At 40.0% G+C, this 21,465-nt stretch overlaps 1 protein-coding gene across 2 annotated transcripts in view; it reads right to left on the bottom strand.

Moving 5' to 3' along the window:
- Positions 1-21,465, bottom strand: part of CAGE1 (cancer antigen 1) — a 54,842-nt gene that overhangs the window by 17,962 nt on the left and 15,415 nt on the right. The window contains exons 4-6 of one of the 2 annotated variants that reach the window (XM_064597198.1): positions 16,553-16,702; positions 9,891-9,971; positions 9,569-9,676 (exon numbers count right to left, since the gene is read on the bottom strand). In XM_064597198.1, the coding sequence (XP_064453268.1) occupies positions 9,569-9,676; positions 9,891-9,971; positions 16,553-16,702 (339 nt within the window). Of the gene's footprint in view, positions 1-677; positions 2,330-9,568; positions 9,677-9,890; positions 9,972-16,552; positions 16,703-21,465 lie in introns of those variants that run through there. The other variant, XM_064597199.1, reaches the window with a different exon arrangement.

The following is a 21,465-nucleotide window of genomic DNA, read 5'->3' as shown; positions in this document are numbered from 1 at the left end:
GCCTTTCACATGACATTCCGGCATGGTTTTGGCCCTGTTTAGTTTTAGTCCTTTGATTTTGGCATCCTCTGTTGACCCCAGTGAGGATCTCAGGTCTCATTGGGAAACTCCTCCCCTGCTCCCACCCCTCTAGCCTCCTCAGTCAGTCGCCATAACTAAGTGAAGGTAGAAGAGAAATCAGATTTGGGGACAAGCTAAATTGAAGAAAAAGAATCTTTACATGAGTATCAGGCCCAGGAATATGTACTGTACAAATTTAAAACACTTTGGCTTGGAAAGCAGTTTGGAATCTGCACGTAGTGGATATTATTTATTCTATCACAATTCCTATTCCTTGAAAATATAATGCATGTGTTAAAACCTGTGTTAAATGACAATTGTTAAACTGTGCATATAATAAAATCTACAGGTGAGACTGTCCCACAGATACGATGGTAAAAGCAATATACTGAAAAATGTTCCATCTTACTGCAAGTATAAATTGAAAGGCCAATTGTTTAGAAAAATTTCAAGTGATAATATTTATTACTGGAAGATTTTGGTGAAATAGTACCACAAACACACCGATATCTGCAAGGTAAAGTTTAAGTCTTTTGAAAATTCATTTGATAGTGTACATAAAGATCCACATGCTTATTTATAGTTTTATTTATTTATTTTTATTTTTATTTTTATTTTTTAAAGATTTTATTTATTTATTCATGAGAGACAGAGAGAGAGAGGCAGAGGGAGAAGCAGGCTCCCAAGGAGCAGGGAGCCCGATGCGGGACTCGATCCCAGGACGCTGGGATCATGACCTGAGCCGAAGGCAGACGCTTAACCATCTGAGCCACCCAGGCGCCCCTATAGTTTTATTTTTTTAAATGCATTTTTTTTAAAGGTTTTTATTTATTTGTCAGAGAGAGAGAGCACAGCAGGGGGAGCAGCAGTGGGAGAGGGAGAAGCAGGCTCCTCACTGAGCAAGGAGCCCGATGTGGGACTCGACCCCAGGAGCCTGGGATCATGAGCTGAGCCGAAGGCAGACGCTTAACGACTGAGCCACCTAGGCATCCCTTATTTATAGCTTTAAAAGCAGTAATCCCACTTTGATAATTTATTCTAAGGAAGTAACTCACAAAGGAAAAACCTCTCCAGATAAAAGTAAAAAGAACCCAAATATCCAACAAGGGGAATGGCTAAAAAATTATTTTATTTTCACTCTATGGAATATTATGCAGTCATTGAAAATTATATACAATCTATATTCAATCTCTAAGGACAGCATAGTAACATGTAAAAATGTGTGATATGTTAACTGAAACAAAATTCAACAGTTTACATACAGTATGATTTCAACTCTGTAAAAGTGTGTGGACAAAGACTGGATGTATCTGAAATGTTCTAGTGTGAGCTATGATTTATTCACATGTTAAAATACTACACAGGAGTGAAAAAGAGTAAGTTATAGTTACACCTATCACAAAAAAGAATCTTGCAGTTATAAGATTGAGGGCGGGAAACTTAGAAAAGGATATATAAGATGCAAGAGAGAAGATAGGTAAAACAATATGCACGTTGTTTAAAGATAAATATATAAGCAGGAAATATAGACATTCATGGTAAAGGTAAACACTAAATTCAGGATCATGGTTACCACTGGGTGGAGGGGAGGAAAATGCAACTGGAGAGGGACACAGAGAGCTTCAACTACATTCACATTTCATTTCTTTACCTGGGCTGTAGGTACATGGCTATTTATTATATTAGTTTTTACACGGTTTGGTGTGAAATATTTAAAATAAGTACTTTTTAAGATAGCGTCAAAGCCCTTACATAAGGTCCAACAAGACTTCCTCACCCCAGGGTGCTTGAGGGCTGACTGAAGGTGCAGTGGCATGCTCCCCCATCTCCCCAGCACCCCCTTTCCTGTGGTGTCTGCCCACATGCAGCACAGAGGCAGATCCACAGCCGGGGTGATGGGCCTTGACAATCATCTTGAAGAAGCAGGCTTCAAGGGTAGGTCTGAGTAAGGCAGAGGAACAGTTCCCATGTCTGGCCCTGTCCACTTGACCAGAGTAGAGGAAGAAGTCCTCTTGGAGAGCTGCTTCCTACGCTGTGTGGACGAAGCACTGAGAAGTGGAGTGAGAGGTGGAGAAGTCAGCTGGCTGCCGGGGCTGGATGAGGGGCCCTCAGTCCAGGTGTCAGTGTTCAGTCATGAGGTCCTCCAGCAGAAGATTTCCTAAGTTGGGTCCCCGCTATGGCCCCCAATGTTCTAGATTTATGGACGTAGTTCCAAGTTAATAATGTATTAACTGCCCTAATATATTATGAGGCACTGAAATCCAGATCGCTGAAAAAAAATAAGGTCAACACATTTTGTATTAGTTTTTTATTGCTGCTGTAAGAAATAACCACAAACTTAGTGGCTTACAACAACATAAATTTATTATCTTACAGTTCTGTAGGTTAGAAGTCTGACAGGGGTCTCCTCATTTGGCTAAAGTTAAGTGTCAGCAGGGCTGTGTTCCTTTCTGAAGGCTTTAGGGGAGATTTTCCAGCTTCTGACGGCTGCCCACCTTCCTTGGCTTGTGGTCCCCTTCCCTCATCCTCAAAGCCAGCAATGTTGTGTCTCTTACATTCTTCAGTCGTATCTCTCTCTGACATGGCTGGATGCAGGAGATTAGATTGGGCCCATCCTGATAATTCAGGATAATCTATCTCCATATCTCAAGGTACTTGATATAATCATATCTGCAAAGTCCCTTTTGCCATAAGTGCCTAGATTTCTTATTTTATCAAGGGATGCAAAGTCCCCGTTGTCATGTCCCAGGACTAGGATATGAAGATCTTTGGGAGGCTATTACTGTACCTACCACACACCTCTCTAGTAGGATCACTGAGGCCTTCTATAATGAGGGGTACAAGTGTCCTGGGAATACAGTCAAGCTATTTGGCTCTATCTAGTTCATAATTCCAGGTTTCCTAAGAAAAAAAATTTTTTTTTTTGCTTCCATTAATACTTTTTCCTCATATGGGGTTGTCTTACACTCTGCTACTGTCAACTTAGAGAGAAAGTGTGTCAAGGTAGAAATAACATTTCACCAGGACAGTAGAGGTATCCATCATTGTTATGAACGGCCTAGGAGACTGGGACATCTGAAGGCTGGCTGATTGACTGATTGATTGATTGACCTCCCAATTCTTTACACAAAGGTGATTAAATACATAGAGTAAAATATAAATTAAGTACAATTCAACCACAATGTACTGAACAAGTGAAGGACAATCTGCATCTATGAAGACGGTGAAGGCCTGACTGTAGTGCCATGTGTTTGGTACTGAGCTTCCCGGTAGCTAAAACAAAACTGCAATCTGGCCAGTTACATGATTTTCATTATTCATGTGATAAAAACACACCTGTTTCTAAAGACAAGTTTTTCCTAGTAGGTCTGAGGCCTCAAAGGAAGTTCTCATCCCCGTGGCACTAAGTGAGACAACAATCTCTCTGTAACAAACGGAGAAAGAGGTTTCCTAGGATTGCTGAGGGCATAACACCAACCTCAGCTTCATAAAAGCAATTCTGTGAAGGCCAAGCCAGCATGTTCCACACAGCAGCTTTCTGAGAATAATCATGACTCAGGTCGTGACTCCTTATTAAGCAGTGAAATGAATTTATGACCAACACAAAAACAAGGAATAGAACAGAAGAATAAAAAACCAGCGGTTCTTCTGTGTGGGGGGACATGTGTATCTGACCAAGAAGTGAGCTGTGTTTTCTACTGTGCATCACTCCAAGAACCAGGAGACGGCTGCACAGATAATCCATCAGGGACGAAGAGCCCTTAAACAAGCTCCGAGTTGGTCAGCGAATAGGCTGATGTTAGATCCCACAGCAAGGGTCTGTAGTGCAAACATTGCTTCTTATACCAGCGTCAGAATAGGATTTAGGAAAATCGAAGCCAGGAAGGTGAGGAATAGGGTGTGGTAGGCACAGTAATGGCCGCCCCAAAATCTCCACACCCTAGTCCTGGGACATGACAATGGGGACTTTGCATCCCTCCATAACGTAAGTGCCCAGGGTGCTTGAGAGAGCAAGGAAACATGGTAAGGTTGACATCTCCTTGGGGAAACTGAGGAGCAAGCATTGTACCTGACTGGACAGCCATCCCATCTGTGTGACTAGAGTTCTAGTCGGCCCACAATCTTCCTCAGGAGGAGGCTGTTCAGTGGCAGAGAGACCCCCTAACTAGAAAGTTTTCTCAAGGGAATACTGTGTCCAAATCCAGGAACTGGTGGGTATGTTTATAGTTCAGAGGAACCATAATACACTGGGTTGTGATCGTTTTCTTTTGGCTCACTTAGAACATTCTTCCTAGAGTCGTAACTTTCTGTCTTGCATCATATTTGTTTCCTTATTCTATGATTATAGGAGATGAATATGAATATGAAAATAATCTGCTACCTTCTGAGTATTTCCTTGACTAGAAATAAACATCTAACTTTAAAGACTACCAAAATAATAAATTAAATAAATGTTTTACATAATAGAGTACTATAGTAAAGTATATGTGTGTGTATATATATACATATATACATAGTAAAGTATGTATATATATATATATATATATATATAGTAAAGTATAGTGAAGTATATGGTATGTTTTAGGATAGTATTTCAGTTTTTTTATAACTATTATATAATAACAGTTAAAGGATATCTTCTATATTACTGATTTAAAAATATTTTATTTTTATTTTTTAAGGATTTTATTTATTTATTTGATAGAGCAAGAGTATAAGCAGGGGGAGCTATAGAGGGAAAGGGAGAAGCAGGCTCCCTGCTGAGTGGGGGGAGCCCGACTTGGGGCTCAATCCCAGGACCCTGGGATCATGACCTGAGCTGAAGGCAGACGCTTAACTGACTGAGCCACCCAGATGCCCCTAAATATATTTTATTTTTATAAAAAGATTCCTATTTTACTGAAGATGGGCTCTAGGAGGACCTTGAGGAATCATTACTATTAGCCTAACCTGAACCCTAAACCCCAGCACTGTTAACTAGACTCTTGTCTGTTCCCTCTGATCAAATCCCTGACTTGGGTGTACCTTATCAAAGGCTTCTAGGATCATGACACATTTTGCACTTGACAGTTAAATACCCACAGTGCTAGAGCCTGGCAGTAGGCAAAGCTGGGGTCAAGGACCCTGTCTCAAGCTGGAGGAGGTCAGGAAGTGAAAGGAGCAACAGGAAGTTCAGAAGTGTGATGAACCAAAAGCAAGGGGTCAGAAGGGCCACAAGAGAAGCACATGACAAAGCAGTAGAGGACATATGAGCCATCAAACTTAGCCACAGCAGACCATGTCTTGCTGGCCTAGAGTTCCTTAGAGAATGAGAAGTGAGCCTTCTGGAACATGCTTCTGCATTTCAGAAACAAAGAGCACAACCAAAACTCTTTATTTCAGAAAATTTCAAACACATACAAAAGTAGAGCGAGGAGTATAATGAACCTCTGTGTGCCCATCACTTAACTTCAACAATCATCAATATTTTTCCATCAGTTTTTCATCCATCTCCAACCTCCCGCCTCCCCAACTCTGCCATCTTTTCATTTCCCTGGAGTATTTAAAAGCAAACCTACCCACTCTATGGGAGAAGATATTTGCAAATGTCTTATCAGATAAAGGGCTGGTATCCAAAATCTATAAAGAACTTACCAAACTTAACACCCAAAGAACAAATAGCCCATTCAAGAAATGGGCAGAAGATATGAACAGACATTTCTCCAAAGAAGACATACAAATGGCCAACAGACAAATGAAAAACATGCTCCGCATCACTGGGCATCAGGGAAATACAAATCAAAACCACAATGAGATACCACCTCACACTCATCAGAATGGCTAAAATTAACAAGTCAGGAAACAACAGATGTTGGTGAGGATGCAGAGAAAGGGGAACCCTCCTACACTGTTGGTGTGAATGCAAGCTGGTGCAGCCACTCTGGAAAACAGTATGGAGGTTCCTCAAAAAGTTGAAAATAGAGCTACCCTATGACTCAGCAATTGCACTACTGGGTATTTACCCCAAAGATATGAATGTAGTGATCTGAAGGGGCATGTGCACCCCAATGTTTATAGCAGCAATGTCCACAATAGCCAAACTATGGAAAGAGCCCAGATGTCCATTGACAGATGAATGGATAAAGAAGAGGTGGTATATATATATAATGGAATATTATGCAGCCATAAAAAATGAAATCTTGCCATTTGCAACAATGTGGATGGAACTAGGGAGTATTGTGCTAAGCAAAATAAGTCAGTCAGAGAAAGACAATTATCATATGGTTTCACTGATACATGGAATTTAATAAACAAGGCAGAGGATCGTAGGGGAAGAGAGGGAAAAATAAAACAAGGTGAAATCAGAGAGGGAGACAAACCATAAGAGACTCTTTTTTTTTTTTTTTAAAGATTTTATTTATTTATTCATGAGAGACAGAGAGAGAGAGAGAGGCAGAGGGCGAAGCAGGCTCCCAAGGAGCAGGGAGCCCGATGCGGGACTCGATCCCAGGACCCTGAGATCATGACCTCAGCCGAAGGCAGACGCTTAACCATCTGAGCCACCCAGGCGCCCCATAAGAGACTCTTAATCATAGGTGATGTATATTAAGGAGGGCACGTGATGTAATGAGCACTGGGTATTATAATACCCAGTGATATATAAGAATGATGAATCACTGAACTCTACCTCTGAAACTAATAATACATTATATGTTAATTAACTGAATTTAAATTAAGAGAAAAAAATAAAGCAAACCTACCCATTCTATTAATTCACTCATAAATACTTTTCAATATGTAATAGATAAGGGCTTTTAAAAGCACAATGATATCCAGGTGCCTGACTGGCTCAGTCAGAAGAGCATGTGACTCTTGATCTCAGGGGTTTTAGGTTTGAGCCTCGCATTGGGTGTAGAGATTACTTAAATAAAACTTAAAAAAATAAAAATAAATAAAAACAATGATATCGATGGTATTAAAATTAACAATAACTTAATATTATCTAATACCCAGACTATGTTCCTTTTTCTGCTACTATCTCACAAATACCTTTTTAGAGTAGGTTTGTTCAAATCAGGACCACACAGGTGTCACAAACTGCATTTCGTTGATTTGTTCCTTGTCTCCACTGTCCTTTAGGCTATACTAGTTATCCCTTTCCTCTCCCTCCCTTTTCTTGCGCCATGTGTTTACTGATGAGAATCTTCCACACTCTGGATTTGTTATCATGGTGTCATCTAATATGTCTCTTTATCTACAGTCACGGTAGTTTGGTCTTGAAGCCTGCTTTCGGATCCGGTTGTTTTGGTGAGAAGACTTCATAGATCTTCTGTGTGTGTCCTCCTGCATCACATCAGGGGGCACAGGTGTGCATGTCTCATCTTTAGCGGCTTGAGATTGATTAGCAGGCTCAGGTGCTTGTCAGTTTGACCCATTCATTAAAAGCTCCCCCTCAGGAGCGCCCGGGTGGCTCAGTCGGTTAAGCGTCCGACTCTTGATTTCGGCTCAGTTCATGATCTCAGGGTGGTGAGACTGAGCCCCACATCGAGCTCCGCATCAGGCTCTGTGCTGGGTGTGGAGCCTGCTTGGAATTCTCTCTCTCCCTTTCCTTCTGTTTCCACCACCCCTCCAAACACACACCAATTCTTTCTCTCTCTCTCAAAAAAAAGCTCCCCCTCAGTCTTAAATGTGAGGTTTTAGCAGCCATTATAACTGCTCCCAAAAGATGGCTCTTCTCTTCTGCTTTTAGTAGCTTACCTTTTCAGTGACGAGCTCTGCCTCCCTCATCAGTTATTTGGTTTCTCTGAGAGACAGTTTGTACAAGTAGACTGCAGCCCATTTTAGAAATGACATAGTGTGTCTGACATGCTTCTAGTTGTGTCCTCTTTCTCACTGAAGCTTCCCACCGCTGGGAAGACGAAGGTCCACTCACGTTATCTTTTACGCCCGAAGCACAGAAACTACTAATGAACGACAGAATGGACTGAGGGCTCTCCTCTCATCTCCCTATGCTCAGATTTTACTCGTTTTCAAAGTCCAGCTGCCAATCCCTTCACGAGGTGTCCCATGACTCCCCCACTTGGACAGTATCTGCTTGTCTTCTGAGCTTATCATTCAACAAACATCGCCTCTGTTAGACACTGGTCACTGTATCACTTTCTAAGGAACTTCCCCTTTAACCCTTGTGAACAGTTATTTATGTATTTTATCTTCCTTTCTAGGTTTCTTAGAAGCAGAGATAATGTTTGATTTGGCTTTCTGCCTCCATAATGACTAGCATTTTTAGCCTTTTGTGAGATGTCAATGGTTACTTATTAAAATTTAAAAAATAATGAATTACAAGAAACTTGTGAGCCCTCACCATGTTGGACTTTTTCTTCTCTCTCAAAGCTGAATGGTTATGCTATGAATTTATTGCAGAATGCCAATTTTTTTAAAAGATTTTATTTATTTATTTGACAGAGAGACACAGCGAGAGAGGGAACACAAGCAGGGGGAGTGGGAGAGGGAGAAGCAGGCTTTCCGCGGAGCAGGGAGCCCGATGTGGGGCTCGATCCCAGGACCCTGAGATCAGGCAGACGCTTAACGACTGAGGCAGACGCTTAACGACTGAGCCACTCAGACGCCGCAGGATGCCAATTTTTAATAATTTAGAAATATGATAGACTTCTCTAATTAACTACTATTAAAAACTAAATTACATTAATTAATCACCTTTTCTTATAGTGGGATCCAGTTGGATTGTAACTCTGTAACTACCTAGATACCAAGATCACATTTTCACTTTCTTATAACATATTTTTCCTGTTTTATCTGCCTTTATTTTTTCCCAGCTTTATTAAGATATAACTGACATATAACACTGTGTAAGTTTAAGCTGTCCAGCATGCTGATTTGATACACTTCTGAACTGCAAAATGATCACCACCACAGCATTAGCTAACATCTCCATTAAGTCACATAATGACCATCTCTTTTCTGTGGTGATGCTTTCATCTGTAGATGGCATCTAAAGTGAACTATTTCCCAAAGTACTCCTTAATCATAGTTGTTGTAAACAGCTATTGATACATTGATATTAAGAATGGTGGTAGCAGAGTGCCTGGCTGGCTCAGTCGGAAGAGCATGCAATTCTTGATCCCAGGACTGTGAGATCGAGCCCCATGAAGGGTGTAGAGATTACTAAAAAAAAAAATTAATTAAACTTAAAATAAAAAGAATGGTGGTAGCATATGCAAAAATATAAACGTGTTTCAATCACTGTGAAAAATAGCACCCATTTTTTGATTTCTGCATTTTGAAAGAAATAAATCTGATTAGTCTAAATAGGTAGGACAATATGTAAAATTTCAAAACCTGAAAATGCAAACTTAAATTCCATACTTTTATGGTTGAATAATACTGCCACAGTGCCAGTGTGTGACCATTTTAATGAACAAATTTTTTGAAGGTTGATAGTTTCTAAAACTTGTTAATAAAATGGCACTATGTATAAAAATGCTAGCAAAGCAACAAAGGTCTTTCATACCAAGAAATCAAGCTCTTCGTTCAGATTGTGGTCCTTATTCAGTTTGACTCCCAATAAGACAGGCACATCTCTAATATTCTTGGCTTCATCTGAATCCAAACTTGTAACCTGAGATTAAATATATTTGTGCTCACTTCCAATACTTTCACATTCCTTGGGAGATCTGACAATAAATACTTTATAAGTTTAACAGTCAAAGAGCTCTTCAGTGGCTAGAATAATAGAAGTGTAGAACTTGGAGCTAGAAGGATTTCAACAAATAAGCCAAAAGAAATTGTATTTTTGCATGTTAAAGACAGTACACGGTAAATGTTAAACTCACCTTGATAACCTGATCTTGAAATGCTTTTTCTTTTGCAATTAACTCTCTAAAAGCTGTGATTCTGTCTTTATGTTCCAGGAACTGAGGAAAAAAAGAGTTTTATATTTCAGAAAAGGAGAAGAGATAAAAGTACATTCAATAACATTTATAGTAAGATCATCGAATCATGCACTGTCTAGTCTCTGGTCTCCAAAGATCTACTGTTTTTACAGCTCTTGTACAGAAGGGAGTTTAGATGGCAGATCTGAGAGTCCTCAGGAAGGCCTGCTCATCATGCTGCCCCCTGACTAGCATCTGGGAATGTGGATGCAGGAGGAGTTCCATCATTTTGTACTCTGAATGGCTCGTTGTGCCTAACCTTTTGTACAGAGAGTGTCGTTCATACTGAACGCCTCTTTCCTTCCGGAGGGTCCAGAGTTTTAGTACGTGCTAGGGTGACATCCCTATGTGAGCAGCCCGCAATAAAAACCCTGGTGCTGGGTCCCTAATGAGACCCTGGAAAAATTTCACACATATTGTCACAGCTCATTGCTGGGAAAATGAAGTGCATCTTGTGTGACTCCACTATGAAGGGGCTCTTGGCAGCTTGAATCTGATTTCCTCTGGACTATGCCCCAAGCCCCTTTTCCCTATGCTGACTTTGCCCCGTGGCTTCTCACGATGACACCGAGTTGCGACTCTGGCCGTACGTGCAGCCCCACGGGTGCTAGCAGATCATGGAACCTGAGTGCAGGCTTGGGATCTCCGGGAGCTTACCCCAATATTCAGTTGTTTTTACAGTTAGGCTCTCAGAATTCTTATTTAAAGAAGAAAAAAAAACCTACCAACTTTTCCTAGATGTAATTTATAATCACTTCTTATTTGTTCATTTGTTCCTTCATGAAAATAACAATAAATTTTAATATTCAATATTCAAATTTCTCCAAAAAGCAGTGAGGTAAAGTGTGATGCACAGAATTATTTTTATTATGAACTATTTCCAATATTTATTTATTTATTTATTTATTTTTAAGATTTTATTTATTTGAGAAAGAGAGAGAGAGAGATTGAGAGAACAAGTGGAGGAGGGGCAGAGGGAGAAGCAGACTCCCTGAAGAGCGGGGAGCCCGATGCGGGACTCGATCCCAGGACCCTGAGATCATGACCTGAGCCAAAGGCAGATGCTTAACCAACTGAGCCACCCAGGCACCCGGCCAATATTTATTTTTTAAAAGATTTATTTATTTATTTGAGAGAGAGAGAGAGAGAGGGAGAAGCAAACTCCCCACTGAGTGTGGAGCCCTACGCAGGGCTTGGGGCTCGATCTCACGACGCTCAGATCACGACCTGAACTGAAATCAAGAGTTGGACGTTAAACTGACTGAGCCATCCAGGCATGCCAACAATTTCTAATATTTAAAAAAATAGAGACAAAAACTGAACGAACCTCCATGTAATTATCACCCAGCTTCGACTATTGATGGCTACTGGCCAGTTTTGTATCATTTATACCCCCAACCATGTCCTCCTCCCTCCAATCCCCCTTCACAGAGTCAAATTAGACACCACATCATATCACCTGCCAGTATTTCAAACAACAACACAAATATCTGAAATTTTATTTCTATAACATCATGCTCCAACCCTCAATGGGGCTTATTTTTGAAGGCTGGTTTAAGAAATGGAGGACAGTAGTTTCTCTGTGTATCTGTTATTCCTTGATCAGGTTAACTAGGAGACAAAGAGATTCCCTGGACTACCTGCAACAAATATTCTATCCACCTCAGTTCAGAGAAGTAATTTCCTCATAACATAGGACTGAATTTGTTTCTACGATCCAAGATCCCATATCTGAATACATTTTTATTCCATTAGCTGATAAACTTGCCACTTCTGTATTCCTCTCACATTAAAACTGGCACAAATTAACAACCTGGTATCACCTTTTATTTTAGAGAAAGAGAGAGAGAATGAGCAGGAGGGGCAGAGAGAGAGGAAGAGAGAATCTCAAGCAAACTCCGAGCTGAACAAGAAGCCTGATGCGGGTCTCAATTTCATGACCCTGAGATCATGACCTGAGTGGAAACCAAGAGTCAGGTGCTTAACCAACTGCACCACCCAAGTGCCCCGCCAAAAACAATTCTTCAAAAAAATCCAAATTTGGAGAATTTCTTTATACTTTTATGTCACCTTTTTCTTTGATTATTTTTTTCACCAAAAATGATACAATTTTTAGAATAAAGAAAAAATACAGTACCTCTTTATCTAAATCTTTCTTTTTAAGATGGAAATGCTTCAATTTTTGTAGCATTGTATCACTAACTTTTTCACTCTTTTTGAAATGTTCAATAACGGGAGTAGTGATGTCCTAAGAGTAACAGTTTGAGAAGCTATAGTAAAAAGTTTTCAGTAAAGCTAAAGGGAGGACAGAAAACAAAAAGTTTTCAGTAAAGCTAAAGAGAGGACAGAAAACAAAAAACCAAAAAAGATAAAATATTGAACTCAATTCTTCAATTACTCATAAGACATCCAATAAATAGTGTGGAAAGAATTCTTATAGATTCACACTTGTATATAAGTTGTTATTGGGACAGATTAGTATGATCTCTGGTAAGTTAATATTCATCTATAATAACAATACATACTTACACATTCACACCTACACCCTCTCTTAGCCTAGCCTGGTCAGTTTACAAATCCAAACTTCAGCCAAATTTCTATATCTGACACCAGAGTAATCAGACATCCTCAACAACACTGAAACTCTAGATAACTCAAGGGTGCCCAGAATGAAGGTATTTGTATGCATAACTTCAGGGTCAAAAATGTGTGCATGAGATATGATACTTTATGTGGAAAACCCCAAAGACTCCACCCCAAAACTGCTAGAACTCATACAGGAATTCAGTAAAGTGGCAGGATATAAAATCAATGCACAGAAGTCAGTGGCATTCCTATACACCAACAACAAGACAGAAGAAAGAGAAATTAAGGAGTCGATCCCATTTACAATTGCACCCAAAACCATAAGATACCTAGGAATAAATCTAACCAAAGAGGCAAAGGATCTGTAGTCAGAAAACTATAAAATACTCATGAAAGAAATTGAGGAAGACACAAAGAAATGGAAAAAACGTTCTATGCTCATGGATTGGAAGAACAAATATTGCGAAGATGTCAATGCTACCTAGAGCAATCTACACATTCAATGCAATCCCCATCAAAAGACCATCCACTTTTTTCAAAGAAATGGAACAAATCATCCTAAAATTTGTATGGAACCAGAAAAGACCCCGAATAGCCAGAGGAATGTTGAAAAAGAAAAGCAAAGCGGGCGGCAACACAATTCCGGACTTCAAGCTCTATTACAAAGCTGTCATCATCAAGACAGTACGGTATTGGCACAAAAACAGACACATAGATCAATGGAACAGAATAGAGAGCCCAGAAATGGACCCTCAACTCTATGGTCAACTCATCTTTGACAAAGCAGGAAAGAATGTCCAATGGAAAAAAGAGTCTCTTCAACAAATGGTGTTGGGAAAATTGGATAGCCACATGCAGAAGAATGAAACTGGACCATTTCCTTACACCACACACAAAAATAGACTCCAAATGGTTGAAAGGCCTCAATATGAGACAGGAGTCCATCAAAATCCTAAAGGAGAACACAGGCAGCAACCTCTTCGACCTCAGCTGCAGCAACTTCTTCCTAGAAACATCACCAAAGGCGAGGGAAGCAAGGGCAAAAATGAACTATTGGGACTTCATCAAGATAAAAAGCTTTTGCGCAGCAAAGGAAACAGTCAACAAAACCAGAAGACAACCGACAGAATGGGAGAAGATATTTGCAAATGGCAAATCAGATAAAGGGCTAGTATCCAAAATCTACACCAACACCCAAAGAACAAATGATCCAATCAAGAAATGGGCAGAAGATATGAACAGACATTTTTCCAAAGAAGACATCTAAATGGCCAACAGACACATGAAAAAGTGCTCAATATCACTCAGCATCAGGGAAATCCAAATCAACCTCAATGAGATAGCACCTCACACCAGTCAGAATGGCTAAAATTAACAAGTCAGGAAATGACAGATATTGGCGGGGATGCGGAGAAAGGGGAACCCTCCTACACTGTTGGTGGGAATGCAAGCTGGTGCAGCCACTGTGGAAAACAGTATGGAGGTTCCTCAAAAAGTTGAAAATAGAGCTACCATATGATCCAGCAATTGCACTACTGGGTATTTACCCCAAAGATACAAATGTAGGGATCCGAAGGGGTACGTGCACCCCGATGTTTATAGCAGCAATGTTCACAATAGCCAAACTGTGGAAAGAGCCAAGATGTCCATTGACAGATGAATGGATAAAGAAGAGGTGGTATATATATACAATGGAATATTATGCAGCCATCAAAAGGAATGAGATCTTGCCATTTGCAACGACATGGATGGAACTGGAGGGTATTATGCTGAGCAAACTAAGTCAAACAGAGAAAGACATGTATCATATGATCTCACTGATATGAGGAATTCTTAATCTCAGGAAACAAACTGAGGGTTCCTGGAGTGGGGGGTGGGGTGGGAGGGATGGGGTGACTGGGTGATAGACACTGGGGAGGGTATGTGCTCTGGTAAGCGCTGTGAATTGTGCAAGACTGTTGAATCTCAGATCTGTACCTCTGAAACAAATAATGCAATATATGTTAAGAAAAAAAAAAGAAGAAGATAGCAGGAGGGGAAGAATGAAGGGAGGGAATCGGAGGGGGAGACGAACCATGAGAGATGATGGACTCTGAAAAACAAACTGAGGGTTCTAGAGGGGAGGGGGGTGGGAGGATGGGTTAGCCTGGTGATGGGTATTGAGGAGGGCACGTTCTGCATGGAGCACTGGGTGTTATGCACAAACAATGAATCATGGAACACTACATCTAAAACTAATGATGTAATGTATGGGGATTAACATAACAATAAAAAAATTAAAAAAAAAATGTGTGCATGAGTTGTACTGCCTAAGGTTGTATCCGAGTTCTGCCGTTTCACCCTACATGAGACTTTGGACAAGAAACCTGACTGTTCTAAGCCTCTGTTTTTCCATGATTTTATTTTATTATTATTTTATTATTTTATTTATTTTTTATTTTATTTTATTTTATTATTTTAATTTAATTTAATTTAATTTAATTTAATTATTTTATTTTATTTTTTATTTTATTATTTTAGTTTCAGTTTTTCCATTAAAAAAAAAAAAAGCCTGATAATATAAAGAATGGTATAAGGACTGGATGAGATAACCCATGAGAAGCAGGGAGAGTAGACTTAAAAGACTTCAAGGAAAGGTTGGGAAGTCAACAAACATTTGCTGAGTGCCGATTAAGGGATTAACCCGTATTAGGTACAGGGCATACAACGTTCCAAGTCTCTGATGTTGAAGACTTCCATTCTAGCGGGGGTGGGAGGCACAGAGCAAGCGAACATATTTGTTTGGTGTGGGATGACATCCACCGACCAGAGGGCTGAGGACACATTTCCTCCTTGGGAGCGGTGGTAGAGAAGCAGCAGGCTGCAATTAAGGCAGAAAGAAGAGCAGCCTCCGGTGACATAGGTGGGAGTGAGGAGCCAAGGCTTATGGTGAGTAAGCAAATGTTTGAAGGAACAAAGTGGGATGGGAAAGTTTGTAGCTAAGAAGAGTCTGTGCCACATTCAGATTCACATGTGTAAAAACAAAACTTCAGGTGGATATAGTCTGTGGGCCACCACTTTGTGATCTTCTGCATAAAATGATCAGCTCAGTTTCTAGCACTAAATAAATGCTAGTATTCAACAAACTTTAGCTAACCACAATAGAAATAAGCATTGTGTTGGATCAGGAACATCACAGGCCATGCCCCCCAATTTTGGCTCAGATGATTGCACTTAAGATCAAAGAAATGGGGCACTTGGGTGGCTCAGTCAGTTAAGCGTCTGCCTTTGGCTCAGGTCATGATCCCTGGGTCCTGGGATTGAGTCCCGTATCGGGCTCCCTGCTCACCAGGGAGTCTGCTTCTCCCTCTCCCTGTGCCCCTCCCCCTTGCTCATACTCTCTCTTGCTCACTCTCTCTCTGAAATAAATTAAAAAAAAAGATCAGAGAAATGGACATTAATAGAAGAGTAAGAAAGACAACTAGCTCATTTGAAAAGCTAGCAAATGCCATGCCCTGTAACATGGTCTCTCGTTAAATACAGTGCTTGTTACCTCCCAGGGAAGTGGCAAGTATCATTTCCCCTACTTAGGAAGAGGAAGCTAAGGCTAATAAAGGTAAAGTCACTTGGCCAAGTCACACAGCCAGGGAGGTGATGAAGTCAGGATTTGAACTCACCTGACAACAACTTCGTTCTTCATTCCACCAATGTACACAACTCCCTACTGCCCTCCCTCTGACCAAAGCTAAATTTTAGATTGGGTAAACAGTTCGCTTATGGGAATACTTACCAATCACTAGGCGCAGACTGAGCCAGAAAACAAGACTACTGCTCTGATAGAGCTTCCAGGACATGTAAAAAGTACTAAATGAAGGGTTTTCCATTTTTTTCTCCCATAACTAAACTCTGTGGCTTTAGATTGCTCTTTGGTTTAGTCCAACCTCGATGTTTCTTCCTCCCCCAATAAAAAATACAGATTTTTTTTTTTTTTTAATTACCTGGGGTTTGAGAAGCCCTACCATCAGAGTCAGAAGACTGTGAATTCTGGAGACGGGCTGAGAAGTTCTTTTCACATCTGGGGGACTCAGGCTCTCTTCTTCACCAGGTGAACAATTCATGAACAAATTGGAATGCATGGTCTTTGCATCCTATGTGTACACAATTCAGACATGTCAGGATAAAGACAAAGAGTCTGGATTGTTCTTTTTTTTTTTTTTAAGATTTTATTTATTTGACAGAGAGAGACACAGAGAGAGAAGGAACACAAGCAGGGGGAGTGGGAGAGGGAGAGGCTTCTGGCAGAGCAGGGAGCCTGATGGGCTCGATCCCAGGACCCTGGGATCATGACCTGAGCCAAAGGCAGACGCTTAACGAGTAAGCCACCCAGGCGCCCCTGGGTTGTTCTTTAAGTAAAATGCGAATTAAATACCACTCTTAAAAACTCTGAGCAAGGGTGCTAAATGAGAAAAATATGTAGCCAAGAATACTTGATCCAGAAAAAATTCAAAATAGAAGGAGTGATAAAAAGCTTCCAGGACAAACGGAAACTAAAAGAATTTGTGATCACCAAACCAGCCCTACGAAAAATATTAAAAGGGGTCCTCTAACCGAAGAGAGAGCCCAAAAGTAACATAGGCCAGAAAGGAACAGAGACTATATACAGTAACAGTCACTTTACAGGCAATGCAATGGCACTAAATTCATATCTTTCAATAGTTACTCTGAATGTAAATGGGCTAAATGCCCCAATCAAAAGACACAGGGTACCAGATTGGATAAAAAAGCAAGACCCATTGATATGCTGTCTGCAAGAGACTCATTTTAGACCCAAAGACACCTCCAGATTGAAAGTGAGGGGGTGGGGCGCCTGGGTGGCTCAGTTGGTTAAGCGACTGCCTTCGGCTCAGGTCATGATCCTGGAGTCCCAGGATCGAGTCCCGCATCAGGCTCCCTGCTCGGCAGGGAGTCTGCTTCTCCCTCTGGCCCTCCTCCCTCTCATGCTCTCTGTCTCTCATTCTCTCTCTCGCAAATAAATAAAATCTTAAAAAAAAAAAAAAAAAAAAAAACTTCATCCCATTTAAAAAAAAAAAAGTGAGGGGGTGGACAACCATTTATCGTGTTAATGGACATCAAAAGAAAGCTGGGGTGGCAATCCTTATATCAGACAAATTAGATTTTAAGCCAAAGACTGTAATAAGAGATGAGGAAGGACACCGTATCATAAAGCATCTTTCCAACAAGAAGATCTAACAATTGTAAATATTTATGCCCCTAACATGGAGCAGCCAATTATATAAACCAATTAATAATAAAATCAAAGAAACATATTGATAATAATACAATAATAGTAGGGGACTTTAACACCCCTCTCACTGCAATGGACAGATCATCTAAGCAGAAGGTCAACAAGGAAATAAGGGCTTTGAATGATACACTGGACCAGATGGACTTCACAGATATATTCAGAACATTCCATCCCAAAGCAACAGAATACACATTCTTCTCAAGTGCACATGGAACATTCTCCAGAATATATCACATCCTGGGTCACAAATCAGGTCTCAACTGGTACCAAAAGATTGGGATCATTCCCTGTATATTTTCAGACCACAGTGCTTTGAAACTGGAACTCAGTCACAAGAGGAAATTTGGAAAGAATACAAAGACATGGAGGCTAAAGAGCTACTAAAGAATGAATGGGTAAACCAGGAAATTAAAGAAGAATTTTAAAAATCCACAGAAACAAATGAAAATGAAAACACAACTGTTCAAAATCTCTGGGATGCAGCAAAGGCAGTCCTGAGAAGGAAGTATATAGCATAACAATTCTTTCTCAAGAAACAAGAAAGTTCTCAAATATACAACCTTACCTAACATCTAAAGGAGCTGGAGAAAGAATAGCAAATAAAGCCTAAACCCAGCAGGAGAAGAGAAATAATAAAGATCAGAGCAGAAATCAATGAAACAGAAACCAAAAGAACAGTAGAACAGATCAATGAAATTAGGAGTTGGTTCTTTGAAAGAATTAATTGATAAACCCCTGGCCAGACTTATCAAAAAGAAAAGAGAAAAGACCCAAATAAAATCATGAATAAAAGAGAAGAGATCACAACCAACACTGAAGAAATACAAACAATTATAAGAACGTATTATGAGCAACTATATGCCAACAATTAGGCAATATGGAAGAAATGGATGCATTCCGAGAGAAGTACAAACTACCAAAACTGAACCAGGAAGAAATAGAAAACCTGAACAGACCTATAACCAGCAAGGAAATTGAAGCAGTAATTAAAAATCTCCCAAAAAAACAAGAGCCCAGGGCCAGATGGCTTCCCAGGGGAATTCTACCAAACATTTAAAGAAGAATTAATACCAATTCTTCTGAAGCTGTTTCAAAAAATTGAAATGGAAGGAAAGCTTCAAAACTTGTTCTATGAGGCCAGCATTACCTTGATCCCAAAACCAAATAAAGACCCCACCAAAAAGGAGAATTACACACCAATATCCCTGATGAACATGAATGCAAAAATTCTCACCAAAATACTAGCCAATAGGATCCAACAGTACATTGAAAGGATTATTCACCACGACCAAGTAGGATTTATGCCTGGGCTACAAGGTTGGTTCAACATCCGCAAATCAATCAATGTGATACAATACATTAAGAAAAGAAAGAACAAGAACCATATGATCCTCTCAATAGATGCAGAAAAAGCATTTGACAAAGTACAGCATCCTTTCTTGATGAAAACTCTTCATAGTGTAGGGATAGAGGGAATGTACCTCAATATCACAAAAGCCATCTATGAAAAACCCACAGTGAATATCATTCTCAATGGGGAAAAACTAAGAGCTTTTCCCTTGAGGTCAGGAACATGGCAGGGATGTCCACTATCAACACTGCTATTCAACATAGTACTAGAAGTACTAGCCTTAGCAATCAGACAACAAAAAGAAATAAAAGGCATCCAAATCGGCAAAGAAGAAGTCAAACTCTCACTCTTTGCAGATGATATGACACTTTATGCGGAAAACCCAAAAGACTCCACCCCGAATATACAGGGATTCAGTAAAGTGGCAGGATATAAAATCAATGCACAGAAATCAGTTGCATTTCTATACACCAACAACAAGACAGAAGAAAGAGAAATTAAGGAGTCGATCCCATTTACAATTGTACCCAAAACCATAAGATCCCTAGGAATAACTCTAACCAAAGAGATAAGAAACCTGTACTCAGAAAACTATAGAATACTCATGAAAGAAACTGAGGAAGACACAAAGAAATGGAAAAATGTTCCATGCTCATGGATTGGAAGAACAAATATTGTTAAAATATCTATGCTACCTAGAGCAATCTACACATTCAATGCAATCCCTATCAAAATACCATCAATGTTTTTCAAAGAACTGGAACAAATAATCCAAAATTTGTATGGAACCAGAAAAGACCCTGAATAGCCAAAGGAATGTTGAAAAAGGAAACCAAAGCTGGTGGCATCACAATTCTGGACTTCTAGCTCTGTTATAAAGATGTCATCATCAAGATAGTATGGTACTGTCACAAAAACAGACACAGAGATCAGTGGAACAGAACAGAGAACTCAGAAATGGACCCTCAACTCTATGGCCAACTAATCTTTGACAAAGCAGGAAAGAATATCCAATGGAGAAAAGACAGTCTCTTCAACAAATGGTGTTAAGAAAATTGGACAGCCATATGCAGAAGAATGAAACTGGACCATTTCCTTACACCACACACAAAAATAGACTCAAAATGGATGAAAGACCTAAATGTGACAGGAATCCATCAAAATCCTTGAGGAGAACACAGGCAGCAACCTCTTCAACCTCAGCCATAGCAACTTCTTCCTAAACACATCACCAAAGGCAAGGGAAGCAAGGGCAAAAATGAACTATTGGGACTTCACCAAAATAAACAACTTTTGCACAGCAAAGAAAATAGTCAACAAAACCAAAAGACAACTGACAGAATGGGAGAAGACGTTTGCAAATGACCTATCAGATAAAGGGGTCGTATCCAAAATCTATAAAGAACTTCTCAAACTTAACACCCAAAGAACAAATAATCCAATCAAGAAATGGGCCAAAGAGATGAATAGACATTTCTGCAAAGAAGACATACAAATGGGCAATAGACACATGAAAAAGTCCTCAACATTACCTGGCATCAGGGAAATCCAAATCAAAACCTCAATGAGATACCACCTCACACCCATCAGAATGGCTAACATTAACAAGTTAGGAAATGACAGATGTTGGCAAGGATGCGGAGTAAGGGGAACCTGCCTACACTGTCGGTGGGAATGCAAGCTGGTGTAGCCACTCTGGAAAACAGTATGGAGGTTCCTCAAAAAGTTGAAAATAGAGCTACCCTGCGACTCAGCAATTGCACTACTGGATATTTACCCGAAATATAAATATGTAGTGAACCGAAGGGGTACCTGCACCCCAATGTTTATGGCAGCCATATGCACAATAGCCAAACTATGGAAAGAGCCCAGATGTCCATTGACAGATGAATGGATAAAGAAGATGTAGTATATATATACAATGGAATATTACTCTGCCATCAAAAAATGAAATCTTGCCATTTGCAACAATGTGGATGGAACTAGGGGGTATTGTGCTAAGCAAAATAAGTCAATCAGAGAAAGACAATTATCATATGGTTTCATTGATATATGGAATTTAAGAAACAAGACACAGGATCATAGGGGAAGAGAGGAAAAAATGAAACAAGACAAAATCAGAGAGGGAGACTCTTAATCTTGGGAAACAAACAGAGGGTTGCTGGAGGGGAGGGGGGTGAATGGACGGGGTAACTGGGTGATGGACATTGGGAGGGTATGTGTTGTAATGAGCACTGGGTATTATGTAAGACTAA

This window comes from Mirounga angustirostris, unplaced genomic scaffold, assembly GCF_029215605.1.
Source record: "Mirounga angustirostris isolate CCGP_5_RB_7025 unplaced genomic scaffold, mMirAng1.0.hap1 SCAF_8, whole genome shotgun sequence".
Lineage (NCBI taxonomy): Eukaryota > Metazoa > Chordata > Mammalia > Carnivora > Phocidae > Mirounga > Mirounga angustirostris.
The sequence above is the reverse complement of the archived record's forward strand: the minus strand, read 5'-3'. Positions and strand labels throughout refer to the sequence as shown.